Source organism: Leptinotarsa decemlineata, unplaced genomic scaffold, assembly GCF_025532065.1.
Source record: "Leptinotarsa decemlineata unplaced genomic scaffold, Ldec_3_MD MMD2_tig00026328_RagTag_RagTag, whole genome shotgun sequence".
In the NCBI taxonomy this organism is placed as follows: Eukaryota; Metazoa; Arthropoda; class Insecta; order Coleoptera; family Chrysomelidae; genus Leptinotarsa; species Leptinotarsa decemlineata.
The window spans coordinates 30,928,373-30,950,620 of record NW_027412688.1 but is presented as its reverse complement, the minus strand read 5'-3'; the positions used below and the strand labels follow the sequence as shown (position 1 = coordinate 30,950,620).

At 35.4% G+C, this 22,248-nt stretch overlaps 1 protein-coding gene across 1 annotated transcript in view; it reads right to left on the bottom strand.

Annotated features, from left to right (window-relative positions):
- Positions 1–22,248, bottom strand: part of Sol1 — a 425,973-nt gene that overhangs the window by 118,927 nt on the left and 284,798 nt on the right. Inside the window, exons 6-7 of the mRNA XM_074182744.1 lie at positions 18,460–18,616; positions 7,394–7,453 (exon numbers count right to left, since the gene is read on the bottom strand). Of these exons, the coding sequence (XP_074038845.1) occupies positions 7,394–7,453; positions 18,460–18,616 (217 nt within the window). The remainder of the gene's footprint in view (positions 1–7,393; positions 7,454–18,459; positions 18,617–22,248) is intronic.

Sequence of the window (22,248 nt, the reverse complement as noted above, 5' to 3'; positions counted from 1 at the left end):
CACTAATAAATTACGTCTTTCACATATTTGTTAATTTCATTCACAATAACACGGAACTGAAATATTCTCTTTTCAACTTCTTCGATTTTTCAGCAGAAATACAGATTTTCAACCATAGATATTCATGTTTTTCAGTGTTTCACCAAATATTAGTCATGAAATTAATGTATATATGATATACCTCAACAAACCGTGTCAGGAATCACACGTTAAAAGGTAAGACCTCGTTAATCCTTGGTTCTCACAAGTTTCGACTTCTGAGGGTTGTCGTTCGTAGGGGTGCGACAGCTGGTTAACGGAAAAACAGATTTTAAACAGATTTTTAAACGCTATAAAAATGATGATCACATACAGGGTGAGTCAGTGAAAACAAAACATGTCTAATTTCTCATAAATAGCATTCGGAAAAAAATTTAATCGGACCCGTCTACTTTTTTTGTGAGGGAAATATTTCATTCTTGTCATTTCCACCGACTGCTGGGGTGTAATCCAAACCTGGAATCTTGAAAAATATCAGGGATCAAGCGACACCTCATTTGAAAGGCCATTGAATTCTTTGTACTATTTGAACCTTAATAAAAGAGTTATTTCCTATTTGCCATTAGTGTGCAATTAACCAGGTACTGATTCGAAATTGACCTTACTGGTTTATTTACGATTACCTACTCTGAAATTCGATGCTGTTGATGAAAAAATTGAAAGCAATTTTTCGATGTTTCTTCAAAAGTATTCATGATTCCATTTATCTAAATTTGGTATCTCACATCTTTGCTCGATTATTCAACTGCAGATTATTACAGAAATGGTAGGTTCGCTAGTACTACAGCACAGTTCTTTAATGACCAAAATAGGGATCAACATTGATAGTAATTGTTGCAAATCAATGTCTTTCTTGCATTACCAGATATTTTTGAACCTAATGACTCCCACAATGAAAATGAATTCACATTCCAACAAGATACGGTACCACCTCGCATACTTGCTGTTCATGAGTATCCGAATGAAACCTTACCTGATATGTGGATCGGCCGAAAAGGATCAGTGGAGTGGGCCTTAAGGTCTTCAGGTTTGAATTCGTTGAATATCTTTCTGGATTTTTTGAAGAGCACTCCATCAGTACTGTTAGATGACTGACGTATTATTGTATTGTTAATAATTGTTCCTCATACATGAAATGTTCCTTTTATCAAACCTCTATTACCGTATGGAGCCAAAATACATGTTACAGTAGAAATTTGGGAACTGAGATAGTGGTCAAACTTTGGATCCTATCATCTCTCCTCTATGGATAGAAAGACGAAGGTAGCACTGATGTTGGCCAGACGTATGCATGGAAAGACATGGGGACTTGAACCAGACATGATTAATTGGTGGTCAAAGCCATTTATGGTTTAGTGGTCAAAGGTGACCTCTATTGATAAACTAAACAGAGTGCAAACACATGCATGTTTGAAAATGACGGGAGTAATGAAAACCATTTCTACAGTTGCATCTTCACATCTAGTGATAATGGAGGAGGCAAGAATGGGCCACATATTGGAAATATAGTTCGTTTTGAGCCGCGAGAAGTGCCCTGAGAACATGCTTGGCAGAAGCACCAGGTATACAGAGGGGTCGAAAACCGAATATGGAACAGGGGCTGGAATTCACTATACGGAGAGAAATCTTCATTTCAGTTAACCACTCAGTACACATCAGTTTTCCAGAATGAAGTGTATCCGATTTTGCAATGCACTAGGAACTTTAATTTGAGGTCTCAATGGGATGAGCGGATCGATATTTTTTCAGCCAGGCAACACTTAGAGCACTATCGAAGCGAAAAGTGACATCAAGACTGGTTTGGGAATACCGTGAAGAACGGAGGGAAGTGACGTATAGGAATTAATGGACTATATACTGGGTGCCAGGACACTCAGATATCGCAGGCAACGGGAGAGGTGAGACGTATACTAGACATGGATCATCAACTCCATATATACGTACTGAAGCAGCTGTGGGGGTACCAATTCGTCTGATACGGAACCAGATCAGAAAGTGAGTCAATGAGGAACATAGAGAGTACTGGGAAAACCTACCAGGAAACATATGCGGAGAAACCTTCATGACGGACCGGCCGAGAAGGGGACTGAAGAACTGCGTCAACAAAGCAGACATCGGCTCAAAACAATCACAGAGCTGGACACTGCCCATTGAGAGAACACCTGAACGAAATAGGGCTGAACAACGGAGTCTTTAACTGCAATGCAATATGCCCCATATGCAAATGTGAGGCATTGGATAACAGGAGGCAAATAATTTATGGACAACCCAAATCATGCCCAGCTAGATGATTCAAATTCAGCAAGTGACTCGTAGAAACTAGTAGAGGAAACAATATTTTTCAAATGAGTTTCATGAATCAGATTAGGAGAGAACGCAATAAACCCATAAGTGTTATCCGGAGAAACCAACAAGTCAGACATATGCCAAGTAGTAGAATATTTTTTTCCTGTTGAGTCAAAAAGTCGATGAAAGCTGACTTCTCTCATGATACCTCATTGAGATTGTTGATAGGTGCTGAAAATCGAAGGTTCCAAGCGAATTTTATCTTAAATGCCTTCAATGCGAAATTGACCCTGTTTCATTTTCACTGGTCCACCCTGTATACATATTCCACAAAGCAATTCTCATCACAAATGCAATTGTTTGGAACTATTTTGATCTACTTGCAAAAGTCTCACGAAAACCATCATAAGACAGATATATTTCAAATAGAATGTACGGGTTGAATTAATAACCTCATTTTTTTCGGTAAGAACCGAAACCAAACCGCTGAAATTCATTTTGGCCTCGAACACCTCGTCCGGAGCCTCATTCGCAAGCACCGCATAACAGTACAGCAATGAACAGCAACGGGTCGAATAGTAATGTAGAAGGTCCCCGCGCATAAATCTCCTGCTGTCCGGAACAGTGCCGAGAGAAGTTTTCCTTCCTTTGAGAGCCTAGCAATAAGAAGGAAATTATGAATCTTGTAGGGGAGTATCTCGAGCAGAATGGTATAAACTGACCGACCCCGTGTTTCACTTTGTCCCAGGTTCGGTGGTTTCGAGGATATTACATTATAAGTCAACACGAGTAGGTACTGGAAACTTTATAGCCTCGGGATGCGGATGTAATCTTACTGAAATAGCGTATGTGAAAGTTAACTCGAGGTTTTATTGCTCATAATGGTCATACGGCGAGATTTGGAAAGGTTTCGAATTAGATGATTTCAATGGAAGGACAGATTTGGATCGGGTTGCTGTGGCCGTAGTTATGGTTTCACGTTCTGAATGAAAAACTTACCGGGAATAACAAACCAGAGACAATAGAAGTCAAATTCCATCATCAACTGTTCTGAAGTCGTTATTGGTTTGAATTCAGATCGTCTCATATCGCCTCGACCAAAAGTTAACAATATACAGCGCTTGTTGATTTCTCCGAAACAATTCATTTGAAATTTCAAATAGAGATTAGATATATGTATTTGTGTATGGCATTATTTTGGAAAGTGATAATATCCGGAAGGAAGTAATCTCTTGATCTTTGCTCACAAAAACGGAATTGATGACCGCAGAAGATGCTGAAATGTTCAAAATGTGTAAAAATATATAGAAAACAAACATACTTATATTATATTTTCCTATATCTAATGGAACCGCTTGCATCTTCAATAACCTCCAGGTAGGTTTCGTCAGCAATCCAAATCGGAGACAATTTTCAGATTGCTCCTACTGATTAGTCTAGTTCATATGTACTTTTTTTTGTAACATTTTTCAGCCCTGTTCAAAAATTAAGACCAAGGTGTCATTTGATTTGTATTTTTGCCTAGAAAGTTTAAGGGAAGGTCCGAAAACGCGCCGATAAAAATTACAAAAGTTATAAACAATTAAGTGAAAAAAATGGGGCTTTAGTTTTTTCTTAATATCTCGGAAAATTTTCAAAATTTTGGAAATTTTGGCTTTTGGCTCTATTTTCAGGGCTCTGTAAAAATTATAAATAATCGAGATACAGTTTCGGGAGTCAGGACTTTTTTTACGCAAATTCATTGATCTTTTCAAATCTTTTTTCAAATTTCCCAAATTTTGAAAATTTTCTGAGATATTGAGAAAAATCTGAAACCCCATTTTTTTCACTCAATTGTTTATAACTTTTGTATTTTTATCGGCGCGTTTTCGGATCTTTCCTTGAAATTTCTAGGCAAAAATACGAATCGAATGACACCTTGGTTGTAATTTTTGGACAGGACTGAAAAATGTCACCAAAAAGAGCTAAATCGAGTACATGTGAACCAGACTATAATAGTCTATTTAGCAGTTCACTACGCTATAAAGAGCCAAGTGCTTCAAGAGCACCTCTGATATCTGATACATTTTTTATTGATTTATGTGAAAGGTTGGTTTCCGTCAATCACTTCACATACAAAGCAGTGGCGTAGATTTCCATCTGAAAAGAGGGCATTTTGAACAGGTTGACGTCCCTGTCGCGAATCTTCGATTGTTTATAAATGCATCAGAACCTTTCGTGTCTGAACCATAACCATCTGCTCTGAGTATTCTCTCATTTTGGTTGATCTATTACCCTCTTCTCAAACCGAAGCAGGTGTATTTGACAATTGGTGCGATTGAATAGCAGGTTATTTCCATAAACTCGTTTTGTGCAATTGGCCATATGCACAATTTTGTTTTGTGTTGTCCGACCGAAACTGGTTTTTGCGACCAAAACCGAAACCAAAAACGAATTTCGGCAACGGTCTCAGTTTCGGTCTCAGTCAGTCTTTATATTTTTTTTAAATCACATTGTTATGCACTCTTTGACATTTTTACTTATTGATAATCAACATAAAAAACCCTTATTCAAGAAAAAATATTAATTGAACCTTAAAAATACTTAAATTAGGCGAGGTGTAGATTCTTCTTTTGAATATTATTGGTGGGTTTTTGAAATTTTTAACATAAAATTACTTATTTGAGTTCACAATATCACAATAATCACATGATTAGGCACGTGGAAGCGGCAAAATGTCTTCGTCGATTGTATGAAATTCAACGCGTCGAACATGACCGATCACAGCGCGGGAACTCCCGAAAGCAGTTTCGGTTTCGGTCGTAGTTTCGGCAGGTTTGGCGCCGAAACCGAAACTTAACCGAAACCTGTTTTTTTGCTGAAACTCGACCGAAACCAAAACCGAACTTTCGGTCGGTCGGACACTAGTCTCGGTGCACAACACTGTCTCTGTATACTGCGCCTTTTGCTGTGAAGATTTCGGCCATAGGATATAGTCAATGGACTTGCTTACTCTCTAAGCTACAAAATTTTTCATAGATTCTCCGACATATTCATGAGGATAATTTGGATTTATGTGGAATTTTTCACGAATCAGCGTCCCAGATGAGTTTTTCAGTGATATACCATGAATGTTGCGGATGGAAGAATCTCATCAAAATTCATTTTATGTTGAATATGAGTCATGCATATTGTTCAACATTTCATGAAGAATAAAACAGGCTATTTCTACTGAAGTGATTCCATTTCCACGATATATCACGTACAGAAAATGAAGAAAAGTATAAACGCAAACATTAACTTTTTTTAAAGAACCACAGGAAGTTATTCAGTAACCATTGTCGTTAAATGTCAAGCACTATCATGTTTATAAATTATCTGTTTTCCTAAAAGTAATTCTATTGTAGTATAACTGTTTTCCAAAATCTACCTAACTTATCCGGAATAATCAGTTATTTCTAAACAAGTTTTGTAGCTACCTACTGTTATACAAAAGACATTTCAGACTAGTTTGATGTAGCAGTTCAACTGATGATAATACGATGTAGTGAAACGCGTATTGAATAAAATTTGTAGTGTATTGGATGGGATACTGTTTTGAATTTGTTGCATTGTTTGTCTCAATTTTGATAAATAAAGTATAATGAATTATATGAATATTATGTAAACATGAATTGATCAATATTTCTCTCTGGAGATCCAAATTGAATTTGAGAAACGTTTGCATATCAGAAAAATTATTTTTATTAGAAATCGATCCCTATTCCAAAATGAAAATCAAACTGCTGTTCTATTTATACCATTGAATTTCACCAGTTCGTTGTACTTTCATTGTCTGGTATGATTTGAAATCTAATATCAATTATATTAAGGAAAAAAACTGTGAGAAGAAAATATAATAAAACGATTAAAATAATGAAGATGGAAAATAAAAATGATAACAGAGTAAGAAGAAATGAGGAAAGGAATGAAAATGATAATTAAAGAAAAAAAATTGAAAAAGGTATCAAACCAAGTAACTTAGTATTCGCAATTGCCTTCGAGTGATGACTGGACTCCACAAAATGACTATTTATAGGTCATTTGAGTGCTTTTACCTATCCCCTCTTCCCTCTCACCGCTTTACCGGTTTAGCGGGAGTTGACCGTTTACCGAAAGTTGACAGTTTTCTTGCTCGATTACAGGTTTCAATATGTTGCGTATCCCTACACTATCTTGGCTCAATGCGTCGTTGGACAACATATACGCAGCTTCTTTGAACTTCCCCTCGAAACAGTGTTACACCTGTGGATGGTGTTATGTTGATGAGTCTAATCAGACGCTGCTATTTCCGTTTTGCTGGTTTCTCCTCGCTGTGTGATTCTTTTGTGCTTGGTGTCAATGGCCTCTCAGTTTCACCGATATAGGATTCACTGCACTCACAGTGTATACGGTAAATGCAATTCTTGGAACCCTAGTCCGCGTTTGGTGCCTGGTTTTCATGAGGCTGCAACGGATGGTGTTTCCAGATCTGAAGCAGGTCCTGATGTTGTACTTGGACCCAATTCTTTTCATCCTTTTCGACAATCTTTTGACGTCCGGAAGGACAATTACTGGTTGTGACGGCTTCTCTTCTCTGCAAGGCTCTTGCTGTCTTCCAGCCAAAGTATGTTCCACCATCACTTCATCATCACTAGTTCCTTCTCGAGACCTTCCTCCGTATTAGAAAGTATTGATGATTTTTCTCTTGGTAGATTGATGGTGGTTGGATTTGTGATTCAGATAATGTTCAATGTGAGTGGGTGTTTGGTTTACATATGTTTCTTACTAGGTATTGATCCTCTTCGCCAATACGTCGAAGAATGGAAATTTGTTGTGTATTTCCTCTTCCATTGTGGAGGTGATGGAAGGTTCTTGTCTGCTGATGTGCTGAATTTTTTATTTTGATAATTTCATTCGTTTATTGCTCAATATAATTGATATTTCAGCTATCCATTCTTTTATAGATTTCAAATCATATCTGAATCATATTAGACAATGGAGAATACCTCAAACAAGGGCCCAGTTCACAAACTCCACGAAGACAAATAAGCATGCCAAGTTTCCTCACCTGATATCCCCTTTCTGCAGAGCCACCTCCTCGAAAACAACCCGGATCCGCTCTTTATATCTGCAAACAATATAAATCAATTTAATAGTCCTTCGAGGCAACGTTATGAACTTCATAATATACCCGAGATGATGATAAATCTTTCACTTAGCAGTAATCCCAGATTAATAATTATTCTCTGCTGTACAAACTTTTATATGTAGTAGTTAACGTCGTGATAATTAAAAGTTGAATCCAGTTCAAAAAGGGATTTCTGCAGGGAATCCTAGAAATTGCTTAGTTTTCTGTTTGAGTAATAGTGATAGAAAATGCAAGTGGAATCTCTGAATGAAGGGAAGTGCCTCGAGATGTGTGCCTAATCTTCGAGCTTTCCTTCCCAAAAGAAAGGAAATGAAATATGAAATTAAATCGTAGAAACTATGTTCTATTGCTTTTTCATGGGAAAGTTCGTATAACTTAAGAGGAAGAAAGTTGAGTTATTTAAATCTACTTTCTTCACTGATTATCTTGTGAGTTCGTTCGTAATGGATGAACTCAAAAACTACCGAACTCAAGAAAGCTACATCATCAGAATGGAACATGGGTCGTACTCCATTCGAAAATCATCTGAAATCCCTACGAAAGTTGCGATAATGTAACTAGCCTAAGGTATGAAAAATTTGCATACAAAAATCATTATTTATCATATGCTACGAAAGTTATCATCAGCTTACTGTACACATATCTCAGAATAAAGTGTTACTTGAAAACAGTACTCTTCATGGATAGAATAGAATAGAATGGAATGGAATGGAATAGAATAGAATAGGATGGGATAGGATGAGATGGGAAGGGATGGGATGGGATGGGATGGGATGGGACGGGGCGGGACGGGACGGGACGGGACGGGACTGAACGGGACGGGACGGGACGGGACGGGACGGGACGGGACGGGACGGGACGGGACGGGACGGGATGTTGGACAGATTTCACATTCGATTCTTTGTAATGATATACACTGTGATCTATCGTGATAATAAGGTTCAGAAACTTCAAAGGACAGTCCATGGATACCATGGAGAATATTATGCGAAATACAAACAATGTTTCTCAGTCTTATCAGTTAGACCTATCTCAATGTCACTTTTGGGTTCATATTTTCGAAAAAACTGAGTAATAATTTGAAAGTAGTATAGAATAATGTCAAATATGGAGAATAATCTTGAATTAATTCAAATTCATTCAAGCTAATACATGAATTGAAAGATGTTTCAACTTAACTTCAATATTCTAAAATAAAAACACTCAGTATGCACAATTCCATCTTTAAATATACCAAGTTCATAGACAACAAAATTGATACGACTACAGGATATGGAAATATAAAACATAGTCCAAATATGCAAAGTTGCACGGTTGCGTATCAAGCATTACTTAGTACGGTACCGGTAAGGGAGGTTTAGATCACCAAGAGAAAGTATTAGGAAATTCATTCCGTTTTCATTGATCCCTTTTCAGAAACGGTTCCAGAACATTTTTAGAATGCAGCACATCTCATCTTCTTCGATCCTGCTGGGTAGCAGTATAATCTAAATTTTCAATTGAGTTTTTTCGGATGAAACAGCGATACATCTTCTCGTAATGAGCTAACCGAGTACTAAGTTGCAACGTTGACTCTTATTTTTTTTGATATCACAATTTATTACTGAGATATAGGTATACCTTTGATCCGATTCATTTGACGTCAGGATTGTATTAAGTAATAAAGAGCCTTGTGAATGCAATGAATAATACGATTCAATAGAGAGTGGAAAGACGGGAATTTGACTAACGAGAAAAACATTCTCAGTATTTCGACAGAATTTGGGTGAATGAGATTAAACTAATAATCATGCTGAAGGAAAGGAAAACCTCCTCTGGAGTAATGAATTTTACTCGGCATGAGTTTATAACATTGAAGTTCAGATGGTACAAATTAATGATCATTTGTAAATATACTGAAAATGTCAGAGAGTAATGATTTTTATCAAATTTGATTTTGAAACATTTATAAATTTTAAGGGTTTCCAAATTTGTATTTCCCTTCATGGTGAATGCGTGAATGAGTACATTTGAAAAACTTTGGTACTGAGTCATTTCGAAGTATGAAAGTAAACTAGTGTTTACGACAACTGAATTGGTGAATTTTGATGAATCAGTTGTCAAACACAGTTATCAACTGAACGAACTGTGTCTGCAAACACATAAAAAATTTTCCATGTTACCACCTCTAGATGAATTCATCAAACAGAACCGAATCAGTTGCAAAACTTCTAGAGTTTTCAAATGTTCTTTTAATGACACAGTTTTAATGAAAATAAGTTTTTTCATTTGTCCATATATTCGAAAACATTCCTAAGTTTTTGAATCACTTGCTGATATATGGGTGATAGTCTGGGTCACAAGATCCTTTGTTTGGAACTTCTGTCCAAGAGCACCGAAAATTATGATTCGGAATGACCTCACGCAACTTTTTCAAAAATTTTAAGAGGAGCTTGAAGAAATGGCAAAAGTTGTAACAAATTCAGTAAAAAAAAATATTAAAATATTCGTAAAAAATAGAGAATAATTTTTTTTTACACAAAATGTGACACATGATTGTTTTTGTTTTTTTTGGTAGTATTAAAAAAAATATATTGTAAAAATTAATTTGTTCAAAACTACCTAATTGTCTTTTGAATCAATTAAAAAAAATAAATTGAAAAAAGTCTTCTTTCAGAATATCAAGGACAAATCGTTATTATGATTGAAAAAAAATCGTTCCTCAGTACTCATTTTGAGTATAAAAAAATTGTTAATTAACAAATGCGTTTTCAAGCAATAAGTTTTTTATAAAACCGATTTTATTTAAAAAAATCATTATATTTATCACTGATAGAAACAAAAAATTTGTTCATGACAATTTTTTTAACAAATACAGCTAAAAATTATGAAAATTCATTTTTATATATTTTAAAATAATGAGAAAATTGATTACTTTTGATTATTATTAAAATAGATTTTCATTTCTTGAATTGAATTTTTTAATTTTTAACGTCTTTTTCAACGGTTACAACGATTTCCAACGGAAATCTTTTCTGGAGGCATTCAAAAAAAGCGACAAGAAGTGAATGAAACTTGAGGCTTTTACTTCAAAAATTATCAGGGTTTTTATGTAAATTCAAAACGTGTATGAATTAGTTAATTAGCTAAGGTATATTTAATGGAAAAATCACGAAATCGCCTCTAAATTAAAATTATAAATAATAGTGATAGAGTTCCGGGTGGTAGGACTCATTTCCTCTTCTTTGAGGATCTTTTTTTATATTCTGTATATCTTTGATATTTTCCGAGATATATGTAAAAAACCAAACCCCCCCTTTTTTTACTAAATTGTTTATGGTTTTTTCAATTTTTTCGAGCCTCTCTAGAATTTCTTCAAAAAGTTGCTGGAGTAAAAAGATTTCATGAAATATGCCTGTGAAAATTTGACAATGGAATGTTTATCACCTATTCACCTTTTCACAAAAAAAATTACCTCCAACATTTAACATTTATTATTTCATTTCAAAACCATTGAAAATACCCCCACTAGAACTGAAAAAACACCTCTTACTGTCGTGTGACGAATTTTACTCAGCATGATTTCATAATATCAACATTTTCGAAGTGAAAATTCAAAAATGATCCACAAATGTTCTGGGAATGAATATTCCTAAACTTTCGAGAACATAGGCTTTCCGGCCGTGTTCATTCTCAAACTTATTATGTCAAATGTATATTATCATTCAGTTTATGTTGACAGATTGAATACAAAAAATCAATAACCGATATAAAATTTGTGAGTTTTTTTTTGTGAAACTTTGATATATAGCAAATTTCCAGAATAGAAAAATGGATTTGGAATATTCATGTGAAAAGGCGTTACATTATCGAATGATCCATAGTTCATTCTTGAACAAACTTGAGGAGAAGGGTCAACTTCATTCAGCGCAAAATGTTATCGAAGTGATAATAATTATACTATAATATAATTATATTTCTTAATCGCCTGCTGGGATTAACTTGAGCTCAACAAAAAAAGCATTACGGATTGAACGCAGTATGCACCTTTATTTTATGGGGATGATGATATCTGGAAAAAAAGATATAGTCCATTTTCCTACGCCTTTCGAAAAATAATGGAAATAATTTCTATATATTTATTGTTGCGAATGGGGCAAGTACGGTCCTGTGTGGCTCCAATGAATGCTTACAAAATACACTTCATAGTATCGAATACATGGATGAATTGATATTTGTTTCTCTTCTTTGAAAAAACCTAGAAGGTTAATGTTGAGGGGGTGGTGTAAGTGTTAGTGATTGAAGTAATTTCATTATGTATGCTGAATACTTGTGTAATCATTGAGCATCAGAGAATATTCTTGAGTTCCCAAAACAAAAAAAGCAAAGCAAAATAGAAAGAAAAATGACAAGTACCAAATAAAGGAGAAAAAAGAACATTTGTGAATAACGAAAACAAAAATGAATACCTTTCATGCAATCGAATTTCGCTGATAATATTGCCAAAGAATTTGTTCCAAAAATACAATATTGACTTACATGATATGATAAGGACCAACAGAATTGAAAATCACTGGAGCTTATGGTTGCCACAAATTGTCAGATATTGAAGGCTTTTTTGAGCAAACGCAGACATTCCTTTGATATTTCTGATAATGGAGAAACCTTTGAGTCTTTTGCTAGCTGGAATTTTTACGGGTAATCTTGAGAAAAACTTCAAAAGAATTAGTTTAGTAACAGTTTTTTCGACATTTTAGTAAGTGAATCAATAAATTTTCCAGACTTGACTTTTACTGGCATTAATTATGAAAAAAATTCAAAAACCATCTTATACGGACATTGTCATACATAATTCCTCAAACATCCCAATCAACATGAATAAGCAGCAGTTTATACCTACTACACAGTAAGCAAGTAGTTTTCAGAAAAAACTGATTTTCATCAAATCGCTCTCAACAGCGGTTACAAGGTTACATTGTATTATCGACTCCATTTTTTCCCAAATAATTACGAAATCAAGCTATACACCAGGTCCATTCCACAACAAAAAACGATAGTAAACATCATGTGATATTGGCATTCTTTGGTGAACCCACCAAAAATGAAAGATTTAGAAGAGGCTCACAGAATAAATAAAATATCTAGCAATTTGAATGAAAATAATTGAAACGAAACTCTAGTATCGGATAGATCAGGAAAAAATCAGCTGACTCGTGATTCTTACGCAAAACTTCATACTGACCAAACGGGGAGAAACTTATTTTAGAGAATTGAGGAGCATAGTAGTGGAGACAATTTTTTTCCGGTAATCAGCTGATACGTGAACTAAGGTAATGTTCATTTGATACATGTACATTTGAATGCGATTATAAAATTTGCTCTCTTATATTAGAATTTGTGATCAGCTGTTAACTCAACTCCCGTGAAACTATTAGTCAATGAGTAGGTTTTAGGTAATATGATCTAAATTGTTGATTTATAAGTCAGTAAAAATACGACTGAGAAAGCTATTGTATAGTTTTTTCGAAAAACACAAAACAAAAGCACTACAGGAAAATCCTTAAGTCGCTTTTAGAGCGGGGCCTGTGCGAAAGTAGCGATTCACATTGGATTTGAATCGCTGGAGATTAAATCCATTTGTAAAAACTTTCTCAGGAAGTTTATTCCACATAAACGCAGTTCTCCAGGTGAACGAGTTCTTAAACAGTGAAGTTCGAGGTGTACTGAGTTGAACCTGCAACAGTTTGTCGCGTATTTCTGATATGTACCTCTCTTGGTAGAATCAAATGTGCCAAGTCACTTGAACACTTCCCGTGAAAGCATCTAAAAAAAAGAGACAAATCTCTAACTCCTTTCTTCGATGTTAGCGTTTCCAATTAGGCGGATGGCTCTTTTCGGGATGGAATCCTGCAACTTCAGGGTATGTTTGGGGGCAGATCTCCATATATGAGAATAACACTCCAAAGAAGGACTGATTTTAGCTTTATTAAGCATCAAAAGTTGGTGAAGTGTGTACAGTTTCCCGTCTCTAACAGTGTTCAAGGCTTTTGAGAAGCAGCCTTCGCAATTCCAGTGACATTATTGTGCCAAGACATATTGGTGTCCATTTTAACCCCATTTTAACCTGACATTATTATATTCGGTTCAGAAACATTTATTTTCTTGAAGAAAACCGATGCCTGGGTTTTTGTGGTATTGAATTGAACCTGCTTACTTCTACTCCAATTTGAAATCACTTTTAGATACTCATTAGGATATGCAACCTCCTTCTGCTGGTGAAGATCTGCTCATGGCATCCATATGAAATAACGAGACAAGTGTGCTGTCGTCAGCAGAGCAATATATTGGATTCTTGGTTTTTTCCAATAATAAGTAATTGATAACGAATAAAAACGAGGATGGAGACAATATAGATCCCTGGGGAACACCGGTATTCGAGAGATATCCATCGACAGCCACTTGCAGGAAATGCTCTTCCAGGAAGCTGGAGAGCCATACACAAAAATGATCTGACAAGCCATAGCATCAAAGTTTGGACAGCAAATCCCCATGCCACACACGGCCAAATGCTTTGAAAATATCAAGCGCAACATCTCTTGATTCTCCATGTTTCTTGATTGCGTTGTTCCGTTTTTGTGAACTTTTCAGTGAAAATTACACAAAATGTTACTTGAATGCGTCATATACTCTCATCAAGTGTCGGCCAATTTCATTACATAACACAAATGTAATATTTTTGGGAATTCACGAATATTTTCATTGTATAATCATGTGAATGTTAGCGCTTTCTCTCACGATCATATATTCCAGTGGAATCGAGTAGAAAAGAGTTACGTAACCTCGCTGTTGCTCGACCCCACGAATGAATGATATGATTTGATGGAAAGAGGGTGCAAAGATTGAAACTCGAATAACGAGGAAACATTCCGAGGGAACCTCCAGTGAAAATGATGTGAATGGGGTTATATAAATAATCGTTATAAAGCAAGGGAAAATCTTTTTGCATAATAGAATTTGCTACTTGGCATTTCTTGATGAGAACTGTTGAGTGGAAAAGAATAAATTGATCAATGTTTCATTGGAGAGAATTGAAAATGGGAATGAACTCTACGAAAAATTTGACTATCTGAAAATATTGATGTTTGGATGGGCGTAACATGAAGGCTTCTGCTTGGAAATCGATTTGAAGCTTGTTAGAGGATGCTTTCCAACGGTATTTTCATTTGAAAGCATTTTTTCTCGAAACAAAAAACTAAAACACCACAAGAAATACAATCCAATATTATGTACAAATTGAACAATGGAAGCTGTCACAAATGCTGTGTTGGTCAAACCAGACGGTATCTAAAAACATGAGTTTCAGAACACATGACTCTAAGAAACTAAGTATGAAAAATCCCACAGCCCTCGTTGAACATGAAAAAGAATATGGACACATTTTTAATTTTGATCGTCCAACTATTTCAGATGTTCAACCATACTTACCAAAAATACTTTTGAGCGAAATGATACATGAAGAGATGTCGATGGCCTTAATACCGCATATTTTAATTTGATACGTGAAATACCTGAATAATTTACACTTTTTTCATTCTTTTCCTTTCTGCCATTGATTAATAAACATACACCACCTTATCAGAATCAGAGATAAAGTCATTCGTTTGTTTCATGTGGTTTTGTGTTGGTGTTGTCTCGAAAATTTGTTGTTTGCAATGTGTTTTTTATTTTTATTTTTCAAATACGTATCTGATATGTCTGATGATTTTTAAAATAGTATTATCATCAACACGAAAAAACTACTTTTCGGTGAGTAATTTAAATGAAAACTCATTATTTCTTGTGAAATTGAAATAAGTTTTGTGGAAGGTATATTCATGAAAATTCATTGTTACAGAGGCCTGAAGAAGAATTTAATTAAATTCGAAACGTCGGCAAGAATACAATTGTTTTTGTTTGAAAAAAATTGATCCTGTTACCCAACCAACCCCCTTTTTCAGAAAAATTATTGGATCACTAAACTAGTTAATTGTTAATGATATTTGAATTTACGATTGATTCGATTTCAAATAATCATATGGTTTTCGATGTGAGGAAAAGAGGCACATCGTAATTCTGTCGTTTTACTATATGCACAAACAAATGTAGTAATCCTATCATTTTTTCACTGAGCTGTCATCAAGAAAACTGTTTCTCACAGACCGAGCAACTATCTAGGATCCTCAGGGAAACGGTTCAATATTTTTCAAGCCTAAAGTATCAGAAAATATTGTTCATCACTTTTATATATCCTATAAACACCGGTAGTGTTTATAAGACCTATAGTGTCAAATATAAATAGTTCGATAAGAGACCTAGGAATACGTCCTAACAAGTTGTTGAAAAATATTACCAATTTCGTTCTACCTCACAGCATTAAAAATTCATTGAACTTAGCGGAACATAAAAGTAACCAAAACCACGCCACAAAATTCAATTTCAGTTTCATTCGATGTAAAAGTATGTTCTTCAATATACCGTACAACGATGTCCAACAGGCCTTCTTATGGGTCACTGTCATTTGAACCATCATATGCACAGAATCGGAGTGTCCGAAGTCAGTGTATGTCGCATCTGTTTAGGAAATGATGATGAGGAATATTTCCTCATCCTTTTTTTGTATCAAGAAGGAGTAGTAGAAAGCCAAAAACTTTCTTTCCCAAAAATTAATCACTCCTAAAAATAGAACCCCTTCAATTCAAATAAGATTTCTCTTGACTGGGATTAAATCAAATAGGTGAATGAATGTCATTACGATGTCATCGATGACATAAGCAGATCAAGCTTATTCCGTGACATTAAAAATCGTAATTCATGGATGAATTGTGTGTATTTTCTTTAATGTTGTCCAATTTGGTACTGAAGGCAAGTGTCTTAAGGCGAAACATCGATGTATACCAGAGAGGATGACAGTGTTCCATGTTAGTACAATTTGTTACCATTCATTTAAAGTAGAGCTCATGTGAATGATATCTGATTTTTATTCCACAACGAATGTTTGAAATACAAACTGAGTAGAGAAAAGTATCTTCTGTGTAATTCAGTGTTCATATAGAGGTATTTGTTTCGAAAGAATTTTTTTTCTTTCGTGGAATTCAATGTTTATATGAAAGTAGCTGTTTCAGGAGGACTTTCTTTCAGTTTGTGTCTGAAAGTTACTTCTTTGCATGATCTACACATCCATGTATAGAGATACTTATTTTCAAATTGATCACTTTCTTCCTTTATTTTGGAAGATTCCCTCATCCATTTTTTGTATCAAGATGGAGTAGTCAAAAAAGCCAAAAACTTCCTTTCCCATCATTCAAAAAGTTATATCATGCTGGGGAAAACATTTCGTATGATCGTGAAATGGAATAGAAATGTCATTTGATTGTACCTGAAAACTGCACCATATATGCACCATATATGCACCATATATGGGGCATGCAAATTGAAACGAGTCACTTTGAATAAATCGTTTATTATTGAAGCTGTAAGAAGAAACATGTCAACCAGAAACATGTCAACCTCAGTTTCCAGGGGGCACATTTCTTTATAAAAATCAACCCCTTGTCAGCCACTCTCCCCATAACAACGCACATGTCAAAACATTCAAATGGGAATAATAGACGGGTGATATCTAGTTGAAGTTGGGATGATTCTGCAACGTTACTTGTGGCTCGAAGAATTAATTATATTGTAGACCCAGAAAATGAGACCAATGACCAAAGCAGTCAATGCCGCTGATATTTCCCTTCAAAAATAGACGGGTGATATCTTATTTGGAGAGTCTTTCAATTCTGTATCCAACATTAGACATTACAGCGATAGCCAATGTCGAAAAAATTAAATACTTTCTGATGTTTGTATCCAATTTCGAACTGAAAAGTGGAACTGAACAGAAAAGTCAACTTCATCAAATTTTCCATCTGGGTACCATCAACTCGCATAAACGAACTTTTGTTTCTTCCCTCACATTTTGAAAAATATCAGGTGTCAGTTGCCTGAATATGGTGATTTATTTCCGTTATATATTTGGCTGCTCCTTGCAGAATTTTATTTTTCATTTCCATTGGAAAAATTCAATGAAGACAAATCAGGTGGTCTGGATGGTTATTCTGTAATACCTCTTCTCACTATACATCGACTCGAAATGATATTATCGAAGCACTGTCCCACTGATAGTACGCAAAGAAAGAGCCCTCATCTTGTTGCAAAAGGATCTGATTAGATGGCATTGTTGATGCTTAGCGTAACTTTCAGCAGCAAATTGAAAAATCTTCTACTATTTACTTTTTCAGAAACAATGATTCTATGATATGTTTAAACAAAATTTCGACCCAAACACTCAGTTTTTGGAAATATGGCGTGCCATATTGGAATCTGAATTCCCTATCCTGACAGAAGGTTCATTGATTCAAAAACTATGTAGTGTACAACAAAGTTGAACCACGGTTGGCACGTTCCAAAAGGATCTAACAAAATACAATTCTTCTGTCGAAATCATTTCTGTCAATTTCAAGAATCATTTTCATTTCGTAAGGGTGGAATCTGTCCCAATGAATAATACTGAAATCGTTTATATGACACATTTCTGATGCTTGAACAACTTAGCTGAATGCGGAAAATTTTATATCAAGAACGTGTCTACAACTTCCACTTGACTGTTTTTGTTGTTGACCGCTCGTCAACAGCAGTCATGCTGATTATTAGAAACGTTACTAGTTTTCATGGACTTCAATAACAATAGTTCTTTTTGGAAATATGAGCAATGGTTTCTGCAAATTTTCTATTGGTTTTTACTACAGAAACCCACCATTTCGATCCACTCTTGAAGTGGATCTTTTACGGAAACCAAACATGATGATACTTGATACTTGATAAGGATGTGAAATTATTGTTTTCAATGATATTATTTCAATATTCCAAAACTATTCATAATTTCTCTATAACGGTTTGAAGTTGTAGTTATAAAACGATATACCAACCTGGCTCTGAATCTGTATGTACATCTGATGTTTTTTGGATAGCTAGATGGAAACCTCGGTGAGTAGAATTTTCCATAGAGCGGTGAATGTTCAGAACTGAGGAACTGGTAATCGCACATGGTACTGGGTAGCTTCAATCCATCTGTTCGAAATTTTTCTGTAAAAAAGACTTTCATGAATTTTTATTGAAAATTTTATTGTTCCACATTTTGAATTCTTGAATAGCAAAGAATGTGAAATTCGCTCCCACTTTCAATTACAGCTCAGTGATCCGAATGAAATAACTTTCGTTGTATTGAAAAATGTAGCAATGAAAAGCCCTTTGAGTTTCATGAAATTTTTTTCGAAAAAAAGAAAGTTTTTTCTTTATGTTTAAAGATAACTGTACTCAAAAAAACCTAGATTAGTTGTTTCATTGAGTATCTCAGCCCATTTACTCCACTACCGATGACCATAACTGGTAGGAGAGTTTGACAATTGATGTTATAGCTCACCAAGAGGTTTCATTCCATGGCCTCACAATTCTCTCGAGGCCGGTATTTGTTAAAATGTTTCCATTGATTTTACTTTAGTTCATGTTGTTCAGCGAATGTGTGAATTTTTTGTTGCTTTTGTCGTTAAGTATGAGTTTGGAAATATATGGGGCTGCACTATCAGTTTTTTCAACTGTAAACTGGACTTTCAGAAATTAGGCACTTGAGATCAGTTTTTATGAGAATGCTATCTATGACAGAAGTACAGTAGCACGTGTAGGTTCTCCACTAGTTATATCTGGATTGAGTATTTCAATATCTATTGCATTGAAATCGCATATCGGCATTAGAATCTTCATATAAGATAGATGTTCAATTTTTAAATTTCAAACAATTCATCAGGCAGATCATATAGAACATGAGAAGTGCCATTGCTTACATTACCCTGGCCACCGACGTATAACGTCGGCCACACGAAGGGGCGAATCAACGGTGGAGACTCCTCTTTATTCAATTATGTACATCTTTACATATTCCCTTCTAACACTATCTCCAATTCAATTCAAATTTGAATCTATACCTATTCCTTATTGACTAGTGATAACTAATCAAATTACTACCTATCCCCTGGTAACTATTACAATGATAATTAATATATCAAGCAAAAACAAGGATTCATATTCACACTAAACACAATGCTGGCTGTAGATGCAGCCACACATTCCCATCACTAGGCTTCTCCAATTGGAACGATTTTGATCAGGATCTCTGTCCCGTTCTTTGAAATCATGTTCTTTTAATCAGCAGCTCACCCCTTATTCCTCTGGTTCATCCCTCACCACATTCTCTGCCAATTTTTCACAAACCAGATTCACTAGTCCTTCCTTCCATTCTCCCCTCCCTATTATACTCTCATTTTTCTGTTAACAAACTTTCTATCCATTTGCGCCACCCAGTCCTGATGCCATCCATACTTGTCTTGATTACATGATCTGCCGTTTCAGGTTCCCTGTATCCACAGAAGCACTGCACCTCCGGTCCCAGGTTGAACCTGGCCAGATATCCCAAAAAGGTGCCATGCTCCGTTAGTAGCTATACTGCTTTCTTCGACAGATTCAGTGCGACTCTCCCATTCCCGTTGCTAATCATTAATGATACATTTTTTTATTCTCTTTCGCTCCTCATTCACACTGTCAATTATCCTCGCCTCCAAGTCACATTCTCTCTATCCAGCCCTTCAGACACTTCCTCGTGAGTCCACGTTGTTGACTTCGTGCCCCTCACGTCATTCAATGTAGGTTCGCTGTCCCGTTTCTCTCATTTCCTCAATCATTCGTTGAATTATGCGAACTTCCTACCCTTCACTCTCCCCATTTTTATACTTTCTACAGCTCTCATACATACGCTATCAAACATACTCCACATGCCTAACAGTATCTCGATTGCGATCAACTCCGCCTCATCCACACTGCTGTGTCTAGTGACCCCTATTCCCTGTAACTCATTCGACCTCCTCTCTTGCAGCCTATAATCGTCCTTCTGTCCTCTGTTCGTACCCGGCGTCTACGTGCACCTCGGTCATTTCTTTCCTTCGATTCCTCCAGCAATACTCCTTACATCCCTTCCTCTCACTCTGTCATCAATCTTTCTTGTACCAGTCATGCTCTATTCCCAGTGTCTTGCTCATACTTCCCCGTGTAGCGGGGCTATACCGGAAATCACGCTAAGTGCAATCGTCGGCGTCTCATCCTCTTTATTACCTCCTTGTGGTGGTCTTACGTTCAGTCTGAATTCTAACCCACTCCCATTCATGCTTATAACTAATAGTCTTCCATGTCTTTTAGCTGGTATGTAAATACAGTACGTTTTCCTGCCACTGGTATATGGGTACAGTACTGTACCCCTGCCAATCATATAGAACAGCTGCAAATATCTTCATACTCGCCTGTTGAGCTTCAGTAAACAACAATTGATATAATTTTGAGTTCGTAACTACAAATTTCTCCAGAGGATGTGCTCGCAAATTGGGCCTGATGGATTTGAGATTCAGGTTTTCACGAGCATAAATCAATAAATCTCCATGCTTATGTTTCCTATGACAAAAATAAAATATATGATTGTAACCAAAACAACAAACTTTTACGGGTTTATCAATTTCAGCTTGATCATTCAGCTAGATCTTTCTTTTATCAATTTCATCTTAGTGAGGTTCAGATTCACTGAATTGAGTTGAGAAATAGTAACCATTTGATCAAACAGTCCATACTCGAATAACTGGAGTATGGAATTCAAATACAATACTTGAGAATCAATTAGCATTTCGATGGTCTCACACACAATTCAATGAAGACAATACAGTGACAATTGTCGATACTGAAGACGAGTAGTGAAAATTTCAAAAAACGTGCAAAATTTTCGTCAGTGTCAGTCAGTCATCATATCTATAGCAGAAAATTGAATTACATAAACCGGGATCAGGTTCTCAAAGCCTAGGAACCGTGTTATACAAAAACAACAAGTTGAATTTTTTTCATAATTAGATGAATAACAGGAACACAGTGAAATCCTAAGATTGTTGAAGTCATGAAATGTGATAAATAAATGAGAATCAACTTTCCGGAAATATCATAATGTAGTAATACTCAAATACATCATGTATTTCAATCAAGTACTGGCCAATTCCACCTACGATTATTCTAAACTTATTTTCCAGTTTTTGAGAAATGATGTTCTGATGTACGGTAACATGACCGATACTGTGATAGATAAAAATGATGATAACTGTTTTTATTGACGTACTAAAAATCAAAATATTACAAATTCTTCATTATAGCTCTACAAAAAGTAACGCCAGAAGGCAGAATTCAATTCCTATCCATAAAAAGGAGTTCACCCAAAATGTTATATGAAAATTGTTGGAGACGGAGTAGAATTAAGAAGATGGTAACTTCTGAAGATATTTTTTTATATGAAATTATTAAATTATTCAAAACCCTAATGTTTCATTCAAATTCAATTTCCGGCTGGATGAGGAACTCTGAAGGAATTAAGTTCTCTGCTGATTTAACTGATGAATAATTCAGCATCTTCTTTGAAAAATATACTATCGGAATGGTTCAACCAAAATATTTATACTGGATGGCAATCTCATGGCAAACTATCTTCCAACACAAAAACAAATGTTGCAGAGTAATCGCTATAATTTTCATTGCAGTAGTAGTTGTATCACATTGGATTTGAATACAGAATTCCAAAAAAATATTTTTTTTTTGTGATTTGAGATATTCAATTCATCATTGCAGTGAAAACTACAATA